This window comes from Equus caballus, chromosome 27 (assembly GCF_041296265.1).
Source record: "Equus caballus isolate H_3958 breed thoroughbred chromosome 27, TB-T2T, whole genome shotgun sequence".
Taxonomy (NCBI): Eukaryota; Metazoa; Chordata; class Mammalia; order Perissodactyla; family Equidae; genus Equus; species Equus caballus.
Genome location: NC_091710.1, coordinates 44223131 through 44247211, shown reverse-complemented (window position 1 = coordinate 44247211; position 24081 = coordinate 44223131). Strand labels below are relative to the sequence as shown.

The following is a 24081-nucleotide window of genomic DNA, read 5'->3' as shown; positions in this document are numbered from 1 at the left end:
CTGAATCATATTCTGATGGTACAACAAGGAGTTCATTGGTTTCCAAAGCAAACATTGAGCTCCCACTGAGGAAGCGTTTTATACCACAAGACCCTTCACACCTAGAGGACAGTCACTGGTTGTGGAAAAACTGCTGGAGGACTAGAACCGTGCTTAACCCATCCTGTGTATCCCAGCGCGTGAAAGAGGCGTTCAGTCTGTACTTGATGACCTGATGAATGCATGAATGCAATGTTCCTTTGTTGGTATTTCATTATTACTTCCTGTGGGCAGGAATGAAAAATTAGAGACTGAAGTGGGTTTTTTCCTCTTCTAGTTAAAGTCAGTTTTCTAAGCATTTTTACTGTTATCTCCTTTTCTCACATTAAATGTGGGCACATCCCAAGGCCTTGCCTGGCTCGTTAATCTCATCCATTATCCAATCTCCCTGTGGAAATTGTAGTCCATATTTTACCTGCATGTCCCTCTGGCACTTCACACGCAGCGTATTTTAAAGTTAATTAATTATTCCTGAAAAATTTGCTTACCCATGCTGTTTTTAAACTACCAAACCGTAGACTTGTAGACTTTCTCAATGACCTCTTTCATGTTTAATGAGTGCATTGTTTCAGTAACACCCGCAACTTTTCATCATCTGGCTTCCACTTTCAAATATCCAGTGGCTGGGAGCTCTGCATTTCCTAGGAGCCTTTGGTCCTCCGTGGCCCCTCAGATCCTCTTGTTATTTCCTTTGCAGCAGCCCTCTGCACTGCCCCACGTTGATTGCCTTCCTCCTTGTCAGTTGCAGTTGCTTACATCCTGATGGTAAAGTGGAAAGTGGAGTTCCATTTCAGCCTCTTTCCAATCCAGTGGCCTTCACGCCGTAGCAGGCATCAGAATCACGTGGAGAGCTTGGCCTCACCCTCAGAGTTTCTGAGGTAGCAGTTTTAGGGAAGGAACTTGAGAATTTGCATTTCTAACAAGTTACCAGGTGATGCTGATGCTGCTGGTATGGGGACCACACTTTGAGAACCACTGCTGTAGTCTGTTCAGAGCACCACTGTTAGATTCCCGTTTCTAAATTAAAATTTGTCCCAATTATGCCACTCCTTGCTGGAGTCTTCCACTGGCCTAGGACCGTGTTTCCAAGGTGGGTGTAGTGGAACAGGGATATCACGTTAAGTTACTTTCAGTTATATATTTTTTTCTTATTTTACTTTTCTCTGAACTCTTCCGATTAGATCCAGGAGAAAGTCTGTTGGTGCCAATACGTCTTTATCACCTTTCTAATGCTTATTAATTGCCTTTTTAACAAAGAGAGCAAGCCATCAGCTCAAGGCCTCTGCCAGCAATTCGCTAAAATCTTATAGTATGATTTTGTTTTCCTTGTATTTATTTTCAATGGCAAGTGTTAAAGGATGACAGTTTGAATCCCTGAGTTGGAATGGAACCCAGAAGTCTTAAAGAATTCTGTATCTCTTCTCTTCTGGTGGGTTGCATACTTTAGTTAGTTTCGTTGATCACATGTAATTCTTTTGATTTATCTGAAATTACTTTTATTGTAAGGAAGAGATAGGACCTAGCTTTGATCCCCTAACTGGCTATCCAGTTTTCCCAACGCTTAAATAATCAATGTTTTACTTGTCATAAACAAAGTTCACAGATAAGTAACAACCTCGGAAAAATATTTGCAACTTGAAAAAAGATTAATAGTAAAATATCTTCAAAGTTGCTACAAATCAATAAAGACAAACACACAGTTTTTAAAAAGGACAGTTCACAAAAGAAGCAAATAAACATAGGAAAGTTACAAACCTTACTAGTAATTATTAGATTGCCCCCCCACCCCATGACAGTACTGAGGAGTGGTGGAATGTGGGTAAATAGCATTCACTTACCTTGTGGATGAGAGTGCAAACTGGTAGAGCCCATGTGGAGAATATCTATCAGAGTGAAAACATTTAAATGCTAATATGTCTTTAATATTTCTCTCATGCATATTGACATTTTTAAATTTAAAAAGTGTGCATATTCTTTGACTCACTGCCAGGAGTTTATTCTAAGAAATACTTGCACAGCTGAAAATATTTACAAGCATGTTCATTGAAGCATTAGTTTCTTTTGAAGGAATTTGAAACTAATGTCTGTTAATTGGTGATTAAATAATGGACTATAATCCACTCAATGTATGTAAATATTAAAAGATTGAGGTAGACCTATATGTGCACTCATTGGAAAATTTCTAACTTGTGTTGCAAACTAAAGTCATAGAAAGTGCACATGGTATGAGCTTGTTTGTATGTTTTGTAAAAGCATGTGACCTTATAGATGGACTGAAAAGATACCAAAATGTTGGAGTGTATATCATTCTATAGGGAAATGAAGGAACTTTAATAGTTTATCCTATTTTATGTATTTTTCATAATGAGAATGTATTGCTTGTGTTTTTTAAGGCAGGACTCAAAACTATAGTATATGTATAGTTTATTTAGTTTAATACCACTCTTGTAAAAATATGTATAATATTATATGTGCATTGGTACACATATGAATATATTTATTTAAGAAAAACGTAGCCTGGAATGAAACACATTGTTAACTGGGGTTACCCCTATATAATAAGATTATAGGGATTAAAAAACATCTTCCCAGTTCCTTAAGTTCTGATAAAAGTAATACGGGTTCATTTTAGCTATTTAATTAACGTTTTTAGGAGAGGAGTTGGCAATAACAAGGTTCAGTCCATCCAGAGAGGTGTGCTCTGAGTCACTTCTTCGTTGTTCTGACTGGAGCGTGTTCTCCAGAGTGAAAACTCAAGCTTCATCCAGTCCTGTCCTTGACCAGTGGTTATTTCTGTGCTGAAATCGGTAAGGGTGGTGTGTTGTTTGAACTGTAGGTATGAGGATGAGACAGTCTTGGGAGTTTTTTGTTTGTTTGTTTGTTTGGACAGTAATCTTTAAGCTCTCTTCCTCTCTCAAACATTCCTCCCTTCTTTGCTGGCATATCCACTTAAATTCTCAAACTATTTTCCAAAACCAAATAATCCAACAAGCAAACATTTCTTGGCACTTAGGAGAGAAAAGAGGTTTGGGTTAAAGTGTTTGCTGACTGCTCTGTTTTCTTCTGTAGGATCAAATACTTTCTTTTCTTTAACTTGCTGAATGATTGAGGCACCTGAGAGAAATTCTTTTACCTTTTTGTAACTAAGCGTCTGTTTTCTATTTAGCTATTCCTTTATGATACATACTGTAATTATAATAAACTAAAATGCATTATAGGACCAGATATTTTGTTGCAGTATTGAAAGATTTGTCTCCTATCCTGTCCCGCTGTCAGGAAATATATTTATCAGCTATTGGCTTAATATCAACCTTGATATTGTTCTTTCAGTAAATGCGTTTACCATTACATCTTGATACCATTAAGTGAAAATTACAAAAAAAAAAAGCCAATCATACCCTGATATAATTGTTTTCAGTTCTGTCCTCCTTTCTGATCTGCATCTGTTCAGTCAACGTTGATTATACGCCAACTATTTACGAGGTAGGCATTGTGCTGGAGACCAGCGAGCAGAGCAGGGCCCTGCCTGTGCCAGCTCTTAGGCTGATGGGAGAGGCAGCTGTGTTGGAAGGTGCCTCAGGGGGCTCTTGAGTCTTTGTGGGGGTGGTCAGGTGGGACAGGATTCAGGGAACACTGTGTAAGAATAGCATTCCTCGCTTAAATGGAATTAACATTTTAATGGTTTTTTAATACTGCCAAATTGTTTCTTAAAAGGATTGTATCAAGTTCCAAGATCACCAGCAATAAATGAAAGTAAATGATTCCCCGCATCCTCAGTAGAACTGAGTTTCATCATTAAGACAAAGCAAAACAAAACAAAAACTCGATACTCCAATAGGCTTAAAATTAAGCCTCATTATTGTTTTGTTTGGCATTTCTTTTTCTTAGTATTAGTGAAGTTGTACATTATCCCATATTTTTATTATTTTACTTCCTCTTGTGAAAATATTTTATTCACTTGGAGTCTTGGCATTGTTATAACTTGTTACTATTTGTAAAGAACAACTTATTGAGGTGAAATTCACATAACGCAGAATTAACTACTTTAAAGTGAACAATTCTGTGGCATTTAGTACCTTAACAATGTTGTCACCCACCACCTCTATCTTGTTCCAGAACATTTCTGTCACTCCAGAGGACCCAGTGAGCAGTTTCTCTCGATTCGCCCCTCTCTCTAGCCCATGGCACCCTTTGATCTACTGTCTGTGTGGATTTGTTTATACTGGATATTTCATATACATGGAAGCACACCATATGTGACCTTTTGTGTCTGGCTTCTTTCACTTAGCATAATGTTTTGGAGATTCATCCACATTGTAGCATGTATCAGTACTTAACTCCCTTTATGGCAGAATAATATTCCATGGCATGTCTATACCACACTTTACTTATCCATTCGTCCATTGATGCAAATTTGAGCTGTTTCTACCTTTTGACTATTGTGAATAGTACTGCTGTGAATGTGTGTGTACATGTAATTGTTTGGGTTTCTGTTTTCTGTTCTTTTAGGTATGTACCTAGGAGCAGAATTGCAGGGTCATATAGTAATTCTCTGTTTAACTTTTTGAGGAATTGCCAAACTGTTTTCTACAGAGACCGCACCATTTTACATTCCTACCAACAATGTACAGGGTTCCCCATGTGCATGATTCCCATTTCTCCAAATCCTTGTCAACACTTGTTATTTTCTGTTTTCAGTTATAGGCATACTAGTAGGTATGAACTGGTACCTCATTGTGGGGTTTTTATTTTTATTTATTTATTTTTTTTTGAGGAAGATTAGCTCTGAGCTAATGTCCGCTGCCAATCCTCTCCTTTTTTTGCTGAGGAAGATTGGCCCTGAGCTAACATCCGTGCACATCATCCTCTACTTTATATGTGGAACATCTGCTGCAGCATGGCTTGATAAGCAGTGCATAGGTCGGCTTCTGGGATCCGAACCAGCAAACCCCAGGCCACCAAAGCTGAGTGCGTGAACTTAACCGCTATGCCACTGGGCTGGCCCCTCATTGTGGTTTGATTTGCATTTACCTGATGACTAGTGATTTTGAATACTTGTTACTATTTCATATATGAGTGAGAAAATGAAACCTTGCTTTGGAAGAACTTATTTTAAAATTATTTAAATGTCCTTTGATTCAAACGAAGAAAATGTTTCCTTAAGACTAAATGAAGTGGCCCAAATCTGAGAATTATTAAGCCATTAATTTTGTCTAAACGTTTCGTAGTTTTCGTAGTAGAGAGATTTCTGAAGCACAGGCTTCTGCCTCCAGTTTCATTTTTAAGTTGAGTTTCTTTTACTTTCTCCATCACCCAGGTGTATTAGTGCTGTAATTTGTGCCCTTTAACCAGTGGTTCTCAAAGTGTGGTCCAGGGACCCCACAGCATCGGCAACACTTGGGAACTTGTGAGAAAGGCAAATTCTCAAGCCCTACTCCCGATTTATTGAGTTGGAAACTCTAAGGGTGGGCCCAGAAGTCTGTTTTAATGAGCCTTTCAGATGAGTCGAATGTACACTGAGATTTAAGAACCACTACTCTAAATTAACATTTTCAGGCCAGTCTTACATTAAAGAGCCCTCGTGGGAGATGTAATCCACAACTTTGGCCTTGTTAGCACCAACTTTTCTCATAGCTAAAATAGGCAGACAGTATAACAATTAAGTTGAATCATTTTGTAACCTCCTGTTTAAGAATTACATGTATAAATCATACAGTTTTACTTAGAAATTGCTATTCACTCTACAAATCATGTCAAAAAGAGATAAATATTTTTTAGAAGCTACTTTTGATCTTTAGTCAGATCTCTAAAGAATTGAAGAGTTGCGTGTCCTTGATATGTATTTTTACTTTTATCTGTGACTGGATTTCATCTTTTTGCTTTTTCAGAGCCTTTGCTCTGAAGATGTACAGTGTGAAGGCCTGTGCAGCAAAGCGTGCAACATCAGTGCTCCATAGCACGCTCGCTGGGGCAGCGGCCACTTGGCAGGGCGTCGTGAAGTCCGGGTCCCCTTTCCCTGCAGAACTTTTTAAAGGGACCTCTTTCTTGCTACTTCTTCAGAAATTGGTGGATAGTCAAATCCAAGTAGCGTATGAACAGTTAAATCCATGCGTTAGGTGACAATAGTGATGGCCACATCCTGTGTAGTAAACATAATGGCTGAAAGCTACGCATGTTGTCCAGGGAGGGGGGTGGGTGTTGCATAATCATTTGCTTATTTGATTATGAGTAGGTTTTATTTTTTTTTCCTGCACAGGCTGTTCAAATGGGGGTAATAATTGTATCTACTTTACAGAGTTTCATGAGCATTTGACTCACACATTTGTATATATTAAAGTATATATGGTACGTAGTAAGCACTCAGTAAACGTTCTTTATTGCTGGTATAATTACTATATGTAAAAGTTGACTTTATTTTTTTATATAGAATATTGAGAACATTGACATTTTTGCACGTAATATATCTAGGTCCCCAAAACAACAGCATAAGCAGTGTGCCCTTTGAAAGGTGACTCACCCACACATGTTGCCTCTCAGGAGTATGTTCATGAATCAACTGTAGAATTAGGTCAGGTGGCATAGGACGATTTTGGTAGGGCCTCCTAAATTCATCCTGATTTAAAATCTCTAGGTTAGAATGGGTGAAGGTCAAAGAGGAGCCAGAAGCTTTGAGGAAAGGCTTTTGTGGGGGGAGGGGTGTGAGGATATTTGTAGGCTGAGGGAGAAAAAATTAACTAAGTGAGAGAAGATTAATACTTAATAATTGATGGAGTGAGACTGCAGAGCAGAGAGAATCGGATGGGAGTAAGGCGGGCTCTTGAGTGGAGCAGGAATATGAGAAACGGTGAGAGGAATGGGGCGTTTGGGTTCTAGGAGAGCAGACTTGGCAAACAAGATCGTTGTGTTCAAATGTCCGAAAGCCCAACTTCACATGGAAGAGGGATTAAACTCGTTCTCTTTGGGATCAAGAGATAAAGGTAGCACCAGTGAGTAAAAGCCGTAGGAAGACCAGACCGAGGGCCGACATAGATGAGAATGGTCTGAGAACCTGGCACGTGCTAAGATGGCATGAACTGAATCAGAGGCAGTCAGCCGGGTTCAGCTACCCAGTTAGGCTCCTGACCAGCTGCTTGTCAGCGGGCGAGTCATTTGAATCTGGGAGCAGCAGTCTCCTCTGTACGCATTGCAGCGGCTGGGGGCCTCCCCTGCTGGCAGTTCTGCTAATATAATATGACTCCTTTTGAAGAATTTAAGCTAATTTCCTCAAAGACACAGAAATAACCTTGTTACCCTCCCCTGGAGTGGTTTGTATAATTTCTCTTAAAAGCTGTCTCTTCTTGCTCCCACCGTTCGCTCTTTCCTATTATTCTGCCTTTTTTTGTTCCTTTGCGTCACTAGTTTCCCAACCAGAATAGTGATAGAAAGAGAGAGAAGTTGTTTTAAGGGGACTAATCAACATCGTCATTACGAATTAAAATTCTTTTAGAACTATAGAAAGATTTCTAGTATTTTACCCTCCCTTTAAAATTCACATTGTGACCCACATCCTCCCTTCTCTGTTCTCTTAGCGCCATTCAGTCGTGTCTGTGTGGACTGCCTCTATAGTCCTCGTAGACAGGTGACAGTACAGCTCTGCTCTGATTAGCCAAACGGTGACAGCAGCAGATGCTGCAAAGTAAAAATGACTGCAGACCTTTAACATTCTGCTACACTGCGTGTTCGGGAGGCTTGGACTGTGGCAGGAGTTTTATTAACCTGAAAATGGTTTTCTGTCTCAAGTGCTTTTTAATTTAGTGCAATTAGTAGAAACTCAGTTTTTCTGGGGTTGTGCTTGCGCTCACGGAGTATTCACCATCATATAATTATAAAGAGTAAACATATCTGTGTGTGGCATCTCATGTCATAGGACAGGTATCCATAACTTGACGATAAATACTAAATGACAGATTGTGTAAAACAATGATAGAATGCTCACAAGGAGAGGAAATACCATGTGGAGTTCCAATTTTGTATGTAAACTTTGGCAAAGTGCCGCGGTAAATTGCCGTTTTCTTCATGTTAGTCACGGCGCAAAGGAAGACAGTTTTTTAAGCAAAGAGTAATCTTTGGAATTTAGCATAAAGCCTCTTGCTAATTTCAGGCTTTTTCATATGTTCCGTTGTGGGGAACCAACAAAACACTCCATCCATTTTTACTTCCTTAACATCAAAGTAAGATTGGTTATTTCAGAGATTCCTTGTGCAAAACTAAAGGAAGAAGTTTAGAGGCTAATCAACATTTCTGCTCACTGTATTTGTCATGTTGTTTCTAATTTTAGAATACATCTTATTTCTTTTTGTTTTGTGTTACTTCTTAGTATATCATAGTAATATGTTCCCTTTATCAGGAGAGCAGCATAATTGAGCGCTTAGTTTTGTTTGTTTGGACCTGAGAATGTTATTCTATTTATATTTTGTAGTTTGGATAAGAATTAAATGCTAAAATTTTGAAATTTGTAAGTCTGTATTTAATGGTTTTACTTAAAGTGTGGAAAAAAGATATATTTATCCAGATTCAGAAAATAGAATATTAAATTGATTTTTGAAGTAACACTGCAAAGAAACTTTTATGTCAAAATTTTCAGGAGTGGAAACGTCTAAATTTTTCACTGAGTTCACAATTATATGTATACGTATAGATATATTTCTAGTCTTAGAATTGTGACAGTTAATAAAATGCTTCTTTTCTGTTGAACAATTAATGAGAAAAACTGGATTATTTCCAAGTATAATCAGGTTACCGTCACTTGTAATCATAGCACACGTTCTGAAGCTTTGTGACTCTAATTCTAAGAGTAATGAATGTATTCGTATCATACTCCTGCTTAACCATGTTGATTTGGTGCCAGGATAAAACTTGTGTAATAACTCTCTTTTGTCTGGTAAACTTCGCATTTCCATGTCTCCTCACTCTTCACTTCTTTAGGGTGCATGTGCCTTTTCGATGGCATTGATAAAGAAGGTAGGGAAAGAGAATAATGTGGAGGCATCCTGGCCCCGGGTCTTGCCCTATTCAGCTTTGCTGAGGTAGTCAAAGATCAGTCTCTCAGACTGTGCAGGAGGACAAGGCCGCTTCCTATGATACGGGCATTTTTTGATACAGTATCTAATTCCTTTGTCAAAAGAAAACTCAGTTTTCCTGGGCACTTTATGATATGAGGTGGAATTTGAGCACGATTCTAAGAGCACAATTTTTTGACTCAGATTGAGTTCCAATTGACTCCAGGTTTACAAAGTAAATATGGTAAGGTGCCCTATTTGGGCACGTCGCTTATATCTGAGACTCATTTCACTCATCTGATGTATAGTGAAGCTTAGTGTCAGGCATTATCCTGTTCAGTTCTCATTTAAAGTTCACAATCCCAACCCCACCCCCACCACCTTTTTAAAAACAGATCGGGAAACAGGGACTTTTAAGGTTAATAACCTGCCCTTGATTGTTTAACAAGTAAGTGGCAGAACAAGGGTTTGAACCTGGGTAGTTAATGCCAAATGTCAAGCTCTTAACTTCTGAGCCAGCGGTTCCCAAATTCTCCAGAATTACCTGAAGAGCTTGATTAAACACTACAGTGCTGGGTGGGCCCTGGAGTTTCTGATGCTGTAGGCCTCCTAGAGGGCCCGAGAACTTGCTATTTCCTACCAGTTCCGAGATGCTGATGCTGTCGGTCGTGAGGACTGTACTTGGAGAACCACTGCTCTGTCTGCTCTGCTACCTGACCCGCTTCCTGGAGACTACGAGAGAATTCACGTGTTGTGCTTGTACTAATAATCACTAACATTGGTTGGTTACTTCCCATGTCCTAGACGCTGTTTTAAGTTACTCCCTTGTTACACACTGAGCTAGAGAGAGACGCCCAGTAAGGTGGTCTCACAGTGAGTCGGCGGCAGAGCCGGTTGTTCTCATTGTTACTTCTGTAGCTGAACTGGTTTTGATGGCCGCCATCCCCACAGCCATCTCCAGAAGCAGATTTCGTGCTACGGGAAGGTTGGGAGAAAAGGAGAGCCTTCTTCCTTTCACCCATGGGTATTCTGTGTCCTTGGAGGAGCGCTCTTGCAGGCTTGGCCTGGGGAGGAAGGCTTTCCTTCCTTTTCTTTTCCTAGTGCCCTCCCAGCCTTCTGAAGGATGGATGACGCAGTCTGTTATCCTGATGAATGATGTGATTCTGGAAACGACCCGTATTTCAGTTGAGCTGTGAGAGGGTTGATATTCATTAGCACGGATAAAAGAGAGTCCAGGTGATTTCACAGGTGGGAACTGTTCTGGTGGTGCCAGTGCATTGAATGAGCTCTGTCAGCTGATGTGGGCCGCCCTATGAGAGGGCACACGCTGATCTGTAGTTTTAGCCTGCTCATGGCAGCTCCAACAGCCAAGGAAGATCTCGGAAGCAACAGTTAAGGCAGTGAGAGCGAGTCGACCCGTAATTAAGTCTGAAACATGTGCTCTGCTCAGGAAACTGTAGTTTCCCTATTAGTTTTAAAGCTTAAAGGGAAAGTATAAGGCAATTTCAAAAGGTGAGATCACATTGATTTATAAATACTTTATGTGTTTGGTTCCATTAAAAATTCTGTTGAGTGACTGTTACGTACAAGATACTTATAACAATAAGATATGTTTGTCCCTCCTCTCGAGTGGACCTCACCATCGAGTCCTTAGTTAGTTAATATAAGAGCATCCAAATCTGAAGTTAGTGTATCTGACGTATGTATGCTGTCTCAGAGGTGCTGATCTGGTGATTCCCGTGATGCCGGGATTCAAACCCTGGGACACACTGCTCTTTTCATTGGGATCACTGTTTAGCTGTAGAGCTTGAGCTGGACCCCAGGCCTCCTTACTCTCAGCTTGGATTTCTCCCTGATTTAAGACGGCCAATTTATTTATTGTATGGACTTATCTCCCAGTCTTAAATTGTGAACTTTCAAAAGGGTATTATCACTTATTTCTGCTTTTTTGGATATTCATCTCTGTATTTTATCCTTGTTGTTTTTTTCTCTTTAAGAGTTCAAACACAGTAGTGCCAACTTCAGAAACAACCCAGAGCGAGAAGGAAATGCAAGCTCGTAGTTAGGGTGCTGCATTTTGACCTGTGTGGTTTGGTGGGAAGAATCACCTGTGCGTTTGTTCTGGTTTCTTACAGGTTGACGAAGCCCTTGTCGTTTGCTGACTGTGTTGGGGATGAGCTACCGTGGGGCTGGGAGGCAGGGTTTGACCCTCAGATTGGCGTCTACTACATCGATCACATCAACAGTAAGTGTTCCTTTTTGGTGAAAGCAAACATCAGAAAAGTGATTCCCCCAAATCTAGAGTCATAGAAAAAAAGCAAACATTTTACAAAGTGAATTTCTTTATTGAACTCCGTTTTCCCAGGGACTAACAACAACAGGGATGTGTTCTGAGAAATGTGTTGTTAAGTGATTTTTGTCATTGTCCGAACATCATAGAATGTACTTACACAAACCTGGATGGTACAGCTACCACACACCTAGGCTCTATGGTACTAATCTCTTGGGACCACCAACGTATATGCGGTCTGTCGATGATGAAATGTCATTTTGTGGCAGATGACTGTACTAGGTTTTATTGCTTATCAGTGAGTGATAAATGCTTAACTGTTATGGTGGAAGGGACTAATTTTGGTAAGATTAAGTTTATGTTAAACAACTATAACTCATTCTTATGTCATTGTAAATAAACAATTCAGTGGAATATCTGAAATGTATCACGATTTAAATCTCACTTTTATACTTATTGTATATGGGTAGAAGTTGAGCTTTTTTTTCCTTAAATAATATTTGGAGAACCAGAAACAAACATGCCTATCATGGTTCAACAGAAATAAGCTCTCATGGCACCAAAATGAGAGAAAATTAATCCCCTCAACTCCTCACCCGCTGCATGGACTCGCAGGTTTCCAAACCCACCGTCAGGACGTCCTCCTCCATCTCAGCAGAGGAGGGATTCTGGGACCCCCCACCTCTGACATCCTCTTAAATAACTTGTATATCCCATCCTTTGCTCCTGTTTGGTATCTTAAAAAGTTATTTCCTAGTTTTAAAAATTTCTCCCACCGTTTCTATTTCTAGTGGTTCTTTTGTCTTTAGTGTTTAAACACTGGAAACTCAAAATGAAAGCGAACCAAAACTACCCAAAGAAAGTCTCTCTCTTTCACTCATACTCAGAACCGTCTTTCAGTCCAAATCCCTTCCTAGCTATGGTCCTCTCTTTTTCCCGTTACTGCGAAACTTACTGAAATCCGTAATCTGGATGAACTTCACTTCCTCCACTGTTCTCGGTCGTTTCACAGAGACTGCTCTTGCTGAGGTCACCTGAGACCCCACAAATGAGCAAATCCAAACAACACCGTAGTCTTCTGTTCCTTCACCTCACACATCCCTTCTCACCGTGGTTATTCCCGCTTGCTCTTTACTGCTCTGCATTTCATGACACCCTCAGTTGGAGTGTTTTTATGTACCTGGCTGCTCCTGCCTGCTTTTCTTTTCCCTGTCCCTTCTTCCCCTGTTCCTGGTATCAGGATTTCTGTAACAGTCTTCTGTTTGCACCCTGCAGAGCTCCTTGGGTGATGACTTCAGTTGCTTTCTTGAAGCTGATGGCTGCCAAATTTGTCTCCTAAGTCTTGTCCACAGTTCCAGATACATGTATTTGATTCCTTACTGTAAGGCTCCTTCCAGTCTGCCTCCATTTTCATCTCCTGCTCTCTCCTGGCCCCGCAGGACTCTAGCTGTGCCCTGTGCTTCCTCAGCTTTCTGCTTTTCTTTGCATTTGCTGGTTCCAGCTCCCAGCACTCTGCCTAGCCCCTACGCCCTCCCTTTTGGCCAGTGGCCACATCCTTCTGGGGCCCGATATTTTCCTCACTAGACTGAGCTTCTAATGGACAGTGACTGTGTCTTTATTTTTTGATCCTTGGGTGCCTAGTATAATGATAAACTCTTAAATGTTAGAAGGAAGGAAGAGCTCCTTTGTTTAACTCACAGATTAAAAGCTTTGTTTTGTTTTTGAAGAAATTAAAGTGCATTTCAAGTATAAATTATGCTTCAGAAAGCACCCTTGTGAATATTTGAAACTTGGTTATCAGAATACACGTTTGTAAGCCTCCCGTTTTGCTTTGGTGCGGTAGTGGATCCCATGGCCCGACGGATTTACCGCGCCCTGAAGTGCCCAAATTACCCACAGCCAGTAGTTTTCCCACTAAGAACGATCTGGTCCATTATCTCATTAATCTTAAAGACATTCCTGTGAAGTAGCTTAGGGAGCAAATGGCATTATCTTCTCATAACAGCTGGTCCACGCGTATGTTGTGTCCTGACATTGTATAGTTTCAGCATTATTTTCTCTTTATTTTAATAAAAAATGAAATAAAGAATGTTTGGTGTTAATGCTATTTCTCTGTAACACTATTAAATGTCTAGAAGTAAAAGATTTGACCTTGACAGTGATAGTTATTTTAGGCCTTAAGTGTTTTATACTAAACTTCTCCTTTTAGTGGGTGTGTGTGTGAAGTTGAGGTGCACATGGTGGGAGATGTTTGTAACTAGTTAGAAATTAGTTATGAAGTACTGTTGATAAAGTTTTGGTATTATCACGACAACAAGAAGTGAATCACTTTGCAGTAGGGTCAGAGTTATACCTTAATTTTTTTCTTTCTTTTAGTAACAAGTCTCATTTATATATAAGAATGCACAGGTGCAGCCTGGTGGCATAATGGTTAAGTTCACGTGCTCCGCTTCAGTGGCATGGGGTTCATGGGTTTGGATGCTGGGCACAGACCTACACACCACTCATCAAGCCAGGCTGTGGCAGCATCCCACATACAAAATAGAGGAAGACTGTCACAGATGTTAGCTCAGGGACAGTCTTCCTCAAGCAAAAAGAGGAGGATTGGCAATGATGTTGGCTCAGGGCCAATCTTCCTCACCCCAAAAAAAGAAAAAGAAAGAAAGAAAATGTGCCAATTTTAAGTGTATATTTCAGTGAATTTTGACAAATGTGTAATCCTTTGTAACTACCACTCCAATCAAGATACAGAATATTCTCATCCTCCGGTAAGTTCTTTCCTGCTCCTTCCTGGGGACCCCTTCCCCACTGCTGCAAATTGTTCTGATTTCCATCATCGCAACTTAGTTTTGCCTGTTCTATATAAATGGGATGTATTTGATTTTGTGCATGGAATCTTTCACTCAACATGTTTTAAGGAATATACTAGTGATACATCCAAGATCATGGATGTGTTCATAGTACATACATCTGACAAAGAATCCATATCCAGAACATATAAAAAAACTCCTGAAAATCAACGTTAAAAAGACAAACAAACCAATTTAAAAATAGGCACTCCCTCAACCGCCTCTTCATCTTTCCCCATACTTTCTGGCTCCCCTGGAGCCTCTTTTTCTGGTATTGTGGCTAATCAGCTGAGGCCTCGCCTCATGACTGGATGCTTCCCATGACTGAGTGTGTCTGCAGAAAGTGAGCCTGTGAGGGGCCGCGGCCACCATTGCCTGCGTGGGGCTGCAGGTTTGTCCCTGGGGTGTTCCGGGATGGCCCTGGAGACTCCAAAGAGCTTAGTCTGGTGGCACCCCCTCTCCCTGCCAGTCCTCTAACAGGAAAGTAGGTTTTGTCTTGGAGCCTTCGTGTCTGCGCGCATTTGCAGTTGCGTAGGATGTGGGAAATGCAGGAGATAGAGGGGGATGAAACAGTGGAACTCAGCGCCGTGGTTGTTCCGTGAGTTCTGACTGCTTCCACAGTCCGCCTTGCTCCTGCTTACTTGTCAGAGCCTTCCTTTGACTGTTCACGTGTGCCGTCCTTGGTTTTTAGTTGCACTTGGTGGGAGAGACTGGATGGTGTGTGCTTACTCCACGTTGCCGTGAACGGGTCCTCTGTATTAGCTTTGAAGCAACACGTGTGTTCAGGTTTGATGAAAATTCCTCAAGTATATATGATATTTTATATGGAGTTGTTTCCTGTAGAACAAAGGAAGTAAATTTTGGAACCCTTCTGTTTCACTTCTGTCTTATTTCATTCTTTATATTTTCCTAGGAGGTTAATCTATTAAGATATTTCATAAAGAAAAATCTTAAAATACTTAAAATATTCGAGTAAACATATGATGGTGGTAGTGATGCTAATTGTTAGTGGGCCTAACAATTGTGGTATCCTTTTCCTCCGCCTAGATGTAGAGCTGGTGTAGATGACTGTGCCTTTCTTCTTGACCCTGTTATCTTCCTTTCTTTAGACTGTTCTTCTGTCTCTCCTCATTTGAGTCATTCCTCAAGTCCCTATAGCTTGTCATTCCCCAAAGATGTGACCTCACCCCACATGCTGTCCTTTATCTCCACGGTATTTTCCTTTATTGTTACTATGTGAATGACTCTTCTGTCTATGTTTCTGACTCTGATTGTCCTAATATTTTGTCAAACATTTCCAGCTATAGGACACTGCTACCTATTTTTGCCATCAAAACTTCAAATAAGCACAAAATGGGATTCTTCAGTTTTCCCTTTGACTTTATTATTTTTCAAAACATTAAGGTTCTCATGGTTACTAAATTGAAAAACTCAGAATCATCTTGTCAATTTTTGCTGATTTTTTTCTCTATAATGTAATCTCAAATTTGCTCCTTTAGCCCCTTTTCCACTGCCATTTTCCTAATTCAGACCCTCATTACCTTGTGCCTTTTGTTCCTTTCCCTTTTTTTAAAAAAAATTTATTTTAGAAAAATAATAGACGTGCATAGGAGAAAAGTAGAAAATGTAGGTAAATAAAAGGAAGAAAAAGATTATCTGTATTCACACAACCCAGGGATAACTAAGTATTCTGAGCCTTTTAGTGTGTGTCCTTCCAGACTTTTTCATATTAATATAGACACACACAGTTTTCAATATATTTTATACCTCAAGTAGGATTATATCATACACATGGTTTTAGAAACTGCTTTTTTCACTTAATGTATAATCTTCCATCAAAGAAAATTTCTGCACAATGATGTCAACTCTTTTGATAGTAGAACCTCACATTTCTGTCAGGTGATCCTCCTCAAATATAGCTAAGGTCCTTTCCTGCCCTTGCTTAGAACCGTTCTGTGGCACACCATTGCTTACAAAATGAGTTTCATATTTCTTCATCTGATGTTCAAGAAAGCAGAGGCTAGTCCCTCGCCAAGTACTGGGGAAGGAAAGAGAAAGCATAATCGAACGTGGAAAGACGCACCATCACACCAGGAGAACGCAGAGAAGCACCCTGTTCATTCTGAAGGGTGTAGCTGTGGCTACTTAGAGAAGATGCTTTAAGCTGATACCTGAAGAATGACTGAGTTAACCAGGCCTGGGGAACAAGGGGAGTGGGTAGGGTTAGGGGGTTGGGAGAAGGAGTAGCTTCCTGGAATAAGGAGGACCACAATAAAGCCAAAAGTCGAGAGGGTCCACAGAAAAGAAAGCAGGGCCTGATAGCATAAAGGAAGGAAAGAAATTCATGCAGTGAAGGCTGGCGTGAGTGGGGGTGGGGGAAGATGGCTGGAAAGTGAACAGAGGCTGGGTCCCGAAGGGCCTCTTGTCTGGAAACTTCCAGAGCCCCATTTGATCACTGTGTGTTCCATGGGACCTTACTTTTTCAGCCGGAGGAAACCCCTCTGTCTCTCAACTGCCACGGCACTTGACCATTCTCCTCTCAAGGCTTCTGTCACTTTCTACTTTGTAAATAGTTGTTGTTGTTTAAAATTCGTGTGTCATAGTTTCTTCTCTGTTCTGTAAGTTCCGTGGAAGGAGGGATGGTGCCTGAACATCTTGTTTCCCTATTGCACGTATTAGATGGTCAATAGTTGTCTGTAAAGTAACAAACAGATAATAAATAAACGTAGCAGATAGTTTCTAAAAAGGAGGCTAAGCAAAGTTACTCATATTCATTTCATCCATTTTTCCTGAGCACAGCAGAAAGCATAAAACTATGCATGATAGACAGAAATAATGTTCCTTTGAAGAGTCTGTTATCTTCCACGATAAACTCTTAGAAGTTACAATGTGTTCTGTATCTGTAAAGTTCCACCTCTATCAAACTGATGGAATGTGAATTCCCTTGAGGTATGTGATGTTTTAACAGTATGTAATGTATCACTTCTTTCATATAGTAGACGACATGCAAATTATATTGCATTATAATACTGCGATCTCCCAAGGTTACCAGGTCTTAATAAAAAAATATCACATTTGTGTAATGTACTTTTTGTGAGTATTTACATTTAATAAATATTCTTCACAAATCTATTCAGCAAATATAACTGATGGAGATGAAGCACAATCCTACTTTATGAAGGCTTCTTCTGAGGGGCCTTTGGGAACCCCTTTTTGTAGTTTATATTTGAATTGTGCAGTATTTCAGAAATGTAAATGTTTCCTGTGCAAGCTCTTGTAGCGAACAGTATTTAAACCGGTCTGTTGGAGTGCTTCTGCTGATCTGTCCAAAGCAGATGCTGACACTTTATTAATATTATTATTATTGTACTTTATTCATTGAAGTGTCAGTCAGTGTTATTTTCAGTGTTTTGTGGCGATTTAACTGTTGACAGGTATTTTATGAAAGTGCCAGTTCCCCAGTACGTAGGGAAATATGAGTAGATAAAACCTCCAAAGATATTGAGAGAGAACTGGGAATACGTATCTTGCTATAACTATTATAACTTATCAACATTTCAAGTTTTCCATATGCATTTTCAATTTATATTATCTCTGTATTTGCTTAGTTTATTAGTTATATATCTCACTATAACAAATTACCCCAAAACTTAGTGGCTTAAAATACGTTTATTATCTCCTGGTTTCTGTGGGTCATGAATCCAGGCCAGGCTTAGCTGGATCCTCTGGCTCAGGGTCTCACAGGCTGTCCTCAAGATGTTAGCCAGGCTGCGTCATCTCCAGGCATGACTGGAGAAGGATCTGCTTCCAAGCTCACTCATGTGGTTGTTGGCAGGATTCTGTTCCTTGTTGGCTGCTGGCCAGCGGCCCCCTCATTCCTTGCCTCATGGGCTCTCCATAGGATGGCTTACAACATGGCAGTTGGCTTCATTAGAGCAAAAAAGCCAAGAAGAGCCAGGGAGAGAGAGAAAGAGAGAGCAAGATGGTGTTCACAGCCTTTTACCTAGTTTCAAGTGAGATCACATCGGTTAGTCTGTGTGGTTTCACGAGAAGCGAGTCACTAGGTCTAGTCCATATTCAAGGGGCCTGGACCCTCGGAGCTGAGGACTGATGCAGGTCATCCACAGTTATGAAAACTTTAAGACTATAAATTTCTATTTGTTACAGGATGATTTCTGTACTTTGGGTCAGGTTGCATTCATATCTGTAAATATTGGAAATGAATATAAATATTATGAGTTTGGATAACCAGAGACCTGAGTTAGACTGAATATTTAAAATTGAGAAATTTAGGCTCTTATTGACTGACTTCTGCCCGTTCTCCATGTTCTCCAGATGGCCCGGCTGCCCTCTGGTGATGACGTCCTTGAAGATTCTTGGCTGGAGGGGCTGTCCATGTAGGACTGTTCCCCTAAACATCTCTTCTTTAGACATTGACTCTAGCGTATATTCTCCCACAGTTATGTGAGATATGCCTCTTTTGCATATTGAAATACTTACATCTTTAAAAATTGGTATTCGAAATACTTTCCCCACAATTACATGAGATATGCCTCTTTTGCATATTGAAATATTTACATCTTTAAAAATTGGTGTTCAGAATACTTACTACTTTAGAGAAAGCTCAACTTTATTAACCAGTGACTGTGGCGCGAGGCCTCTGGGTCTGAGGCAGTGGTTGCAGTGAGTCCGGCTGACCCAGGCCATTTTGTTAATCACCCAGGGCATCTCTAGGCCCTAAGGGGACCCAGCCTTCACAACCTGAACCACTTTAGTTTAGTGTTTTCCATTATCCCCAGAGACCAGGTTAAACATTTCCAGAACCAGCCTGGCCTCTAGAGCCACTTTGGTCCACGTCGGATCACTTCATATCATTCTCTGGGTTTTGACTTACTGCAGCCCTTGGGGCCAACCAGAAATACTGAGTTGGGGTACGTTAAGATTGAGCTGCACATGCCACGCATTTTGAAGACAGTACATGCCACTGGACATTCCAGCAAACTGATAAATTAATTTTCCTATCCTGATTTGTCAGGAACAGCGGGAGCCCATATGACCCATCTGTTTTGATTGTACCTGGGATTTAGTTTATAGAGGTGACTGAGTGACGGCACAGAGAAGTCAGTGCCATTGTCAGAAGTTGCATTACTCTCAGTTCCCAAGAGAACGGGGAGCGCCACCCCACGCAGGGCCACGTGGGAAGCACCTGGGTCAGCCAGGAGGCAGAAGGAGGGAGGAGAAGGCTTGGGCCGGAGACTTTGTTGTGGTTTCCTGGGGAGGGATGTGCACGGCGTGGTAGGCAAGGTGAGCAAGTGTGGGATTGGCCGGTTTCGGTGGTTTCAGGGAGAAGGCAGCGAGTGAGCGTTTGCGGAGCTTGTTCTCGGTCTCGCTGCTCACTGGAACCACACGAGGAGCTTTCGGGCTCGCCGCTGCCTGGCTTCCACGCGCAGAGACTCACTGGTCTGGGAGTGTTTTTAGAGCTTTCTAGGTGATTCTGGGGTGCAGAAGCACAGAACCGAGAGCCAGGCCTTAGAATATTCTCCTCAAACCAGGACCAGGGTTTGTCTGTTTTTAAATTTCTAACCCACTGTGGACTGACTGAGTGTTGTAAAATACAATAAAAATGAATTATTGGAAAAATGAGGAAAAAAATATAAAATGCAAGTCCCAATATTGTTAGAGTCAACAGATGTCCAACAATTGTATAACATTGCTATAAACCTTTCAGAATGTTTACTCTTGATTCTGTACTTGTTGTGTGGACATGTAACTGAGTTCATGGACAGTGCTGGTCTGCGCCCCGGACTTTGAGTAGCGCTGGTTTAGAGGGCAGCACGGCAAGAATCCTGGAGTAAGTGAACGGAAGCGTGTGCCATGCGAAGTAGATCAGGTTCCCGTCGTAAGGGCCTTAAGTGCTGCCATAAATTGCTTGGCTTTTATTCTGAAGTGTTACAGAACCAAAGAATTCCTGAAAGGAATGCCCTGATCACAGCCATGGAAGCTCACTTTGGCAGCATTGTGTATGATGGATTCACAGCGAGAATAAATTGTTGACAAGGACCTGAAAGGGAGTGGGGGTGAGGAGGAACAGGGTAAAATAAAACAAAACTGTATCAACTTTCTGGAGAAGCCACTTCACAAATACTAATAAACTGTCTAAGAATTAATGCTAGCTACTTTTTTTAAAGCTTAAATAGTCCAAAAAAAGTAATTAAATTCTAAAAAATAACCCACTTAATGTACTTTCAGAAACCACACAGATTGAAGATCCAAGAAAACAATGGAGGGGGGAACAGGAGAAAATGCTCAAGGACTATCTCTCCGTGGCCCAGGATGCCCTCAGGACACAGAAGGAGCTGTACCACGTGAAGGAGCAGAGGCTGGCTTTGGCCCTAGATGAATATGTACGGTTAAATGATGCCTATAAGGAGAAGTCAAGTTCTCGCACAAGCTGTGAGTACCTGTGTCTGCTCAGACTTTAGAAAGGGGGCACAAATTGTAGATAACAAAAGACCACTTGGGTTTCTGTGGAGTTTCCTTTTGAGTCCTGTTCCTTCCCAGGCGAGAAAGAGTCCTTCAGAGCCCTGAGAGAGGGTGAGGACACACCGCAGATTTCTCAGTAAAACCCTTCCACCCCGTTCCAGATAGAAGTCTCCTCATTTGGGGACTATGTATCCCTTCTGTTTTGGCTCCTCCCTCTGTCTGATTGCCTTTTATTTATTTATGAGTTAATTTTTACCTTTTCAGATCAAGGCAAATACTTTGGCCCTTTTTGCTGTTCTTGTACAATATTTTTAGCTCAGAGGAACTGGAACTATTAGCTAGAATGAAGTTTCTGTTGGCCACCTACCTCTCTCTCATCTCAAAAATTTGTAATCTGGAGCTGGCCGTGATTAAAGAAGCAGCTATGATGGGCTCAGAAGTTAAATTATAAGTTTCTGGATACTGCAAAGCTCTGATAAACTGTCTGCAGTGAGGTCCTCTATAGGTGTAAAATCCAGGAGAAAATTAAGCACCAGGGTCTTTAGGACATTCCTGTTTCTTTAGTTATTAAAAAACTAAAAAGGTTTGAAGACAACTTCTTATGTTTAGGTGTCTGATGAATGAAATAAAGGAATTATAAAGTAGTTAGCCACAGAATTGTGTAAGTCTTGTTGTTTTTAGAGTTTGTAAATTCTAAGCTGAGAACTAGTAGAAGTTACTCTTTTTTTCCTTTTTTCTCTCTGAAAAGTATTCTCAGGATCTTCATCCAGTACTAAATATGATCCCGATATTTTAAAAGCTGAGATCTCCACCACACGATTAAGGGTAAGATTTTCTTGTTGTGGTTCTGTGTTGAACATGTGCACAGAGTAGGAAGGTGGTGGGAGGGACTTTCGTGGCCGTCTCCATTCCAGGGAGGAACCTGCTCTGCTTACCCTGATGGGTGGTCTCTCTACTTGTGTTAGAACATGTTCAATGATTGAGATTAAAACAGAGTATGTTCCATTACCGGGCACTTTTGTTATTTGTGGTTAGTATATTGAATCAAAATTTGAGTTTCGATAACTTCCTTTCCCTTATGATGCTGAAGTACGTCTACCAGAGTTGAGGCCACCTGGTCTTTCACCAGACAACCCAATATTTAGAGATGCCCACAGTTCACGTCACCAAGTCATCCCTTTCGTAGGTCCAGCTTTGCTAGTTCTCACACTTCCTCATGGGTTGTTTCCTGATCTTTACCCTAAATCTTTTTGACCAAACTGCTGTTAAGGTCAGAGCTTTTTTATCCTTGATTTTTGGAATCTTACAGACTGCTAAGCAGGTAAACAAAGTCATACACCCATATCTAGGTCATGCAAGAGATTATACCCTGGTCCCAGAAGCCTCCTCATTACATCCCCTCGTCATCATTATCCTTCTCCCTCACGGTAACACTTGCCTCATCAGCACTGTAGGTTAATTTTTTGCCTGCCTTGAACTTTGAAAACTGAAATGTTACCATGTGTATTATTTGATGGCTTCTTTTGTTCGACAACCGTTCATGATATATCCACATTTGCTTTTATTACTCTAAAGCATTCCCCTTTTCTATGCATGCTATAAATTCTTCATCTCTTCTACTATTGATGTACATTAGAGTTTATTCCAATTTCTGAGAATTAGAAATTATGCCTTAATGTCCGTGTCTATTGTACATGTCTTTTAGTGCATATATGTACACATTTTTGTTGGTTGTACAACTAGAAGAGGAATCGCTGTGTCAAAAAATACACACACCCTCAGCTTCAGCAGACACTGACAGGCAGTTTCAGGCCTTCTTCCGTTCTAATATCTGCCCTTAAAGCTCGAAATTACGTTCTGCACATGGCTTTGCCTATATCCCACAGGTTTTAAATTTTGTATTTTTATTATTAATCAGTTCAAAATATTTTTAACTTCTTTATGATTTTTCGTATGAGTGTATTGCTTAATTTTTAAACAGTTGGGGATTTTCTTTTACTATTGATTTCACTTTAAGTCCATTGTTTGTTTTTCAGTTCTAAAGTTTCTATTTGATTATTATTTATTGTTTCTAGTTGCTTGCCCAAATTCTGCACATTGATGTATAATTTGTTGAACAAAGTAATCACAGTTATTTTTAAATTCCATGTCTTGATTAACACAATATCCAAAATTTCTAAATGTTAGATTCTCTGGTCTGGTCTGTTCTCTTGATTTTTGGTCAATATTTGACTTCTTACAGCTGCTTACTTTTTATTAAGAGCCATATGTTGTGTATGAAATATTCTAAAGATAATTTGAGGTTTTAGGTGATCCTGTCTTTATTTCCAGTTTACCCTTTCTCTTGGGGCAAAGCTCTTCAGAATCCCGGTTGAACTCCTGGGATGTTTGTGAGGGCTGCCTCTGCTTGATTGGGGCGAGCTCCCGCCCTCTCCCCGAGCCCCTCAGCTCCGTGGGGCTGCCAGGAGCCCTCTGCTTGATTGGGGCGAGCTCCCGCCCTCTCCCCGAGCCCCTCAGCTCCGTGGGGCTGCCAGGAGCGCTCTGTAGCCCAGGCTCACAGTCTCTGCGCTCTTCCGACTTTTCAGTTTCTCTATTGAGCATACAAATGTCTCAAAAGGAAAACAGTGCCAAGTTTGGATCCAGATTATGGGCTTCCCCTATCTTTTGGATCTTTAACGCCAGTGCTTGCTGCCTTGGTAATTCTCCAGAGTCTTCAACTAGGTGTTTGGTTTGGTTTGGTTTTTCCTCACAACTTTTCTATTTGTTCTCAGAAGAAGAGTATGAAAAAAAATTGTCTACACTTTCTGAATGCCAAACCTCTCTTCAGTTTGGATTTCTGAGTTTAATTGATGAAGTCTTTGCTAGAAGTGTTCTGTGTCATTCTGCCATAAACATCCCTCCGATGTATCATAGACCCTTTACTCTGTCAACCTGTCCATATTTCTCTCTACATATCTCAAGAATATCATGCGATGGTTTGCCAAACGCCGTGTTGCTGTAACCCTGTACTGTGTCTATACATCTCTGTGACCTACTAGACTAGATATCTTATCTAAAAGAGGGAAATTAAGGTATAAACTTCAACTCTCACTTGTGCTGTGTGCCTCTGAGGAAGTTATCACTTATTATTACTGCTCTTTGAGATTTTAACCATTTTTCACAGTTCTTATCTTTGTAAGACACCTGAATAGGATAACCACAACAGGCTATTAGAGTCTGTCCATTTAAATCCCCTTTTAGGAAAGATGCAAACTAAGGGATTTAAAAACAAAAACTTATAGGATATCTCATACAAGCAACCGTTTAGAAGGAAGTGCAGCCCCATCTCAATCAGGGAAATCCCAAGTGGTCACATTTCCTAGACCTGTCTCCTAATGCAGCA

At 40.6% G+C, this 24081-nt stretch overlaps 1 protein-coding gene across 1 annotated transcript in view; it reads left to right on the top strand.

The window, feature by feature from the left end:
- Positions 1–24081, top strand: part of WWC2 (WW and C2 domain containing 2) — a 210436-nt gene that overhangs the window by 92498 nt on the left and 93857 nt on the right. The window contains exons 2-4 of the mRNA XM_023630466.2: positions 11213–11322; positions 20466–20669; positions 21448–21524. Coding sequence (XP_023486234.1) covers positions 11213–11322; positions 20466–20669; positions 21448–21524 — 391 coding nt within the window. The remainder of the gene's footprint in view (positions 1–11212; positions 11323–20465; positions 20670–21447; positions 21525–24081) is intronic.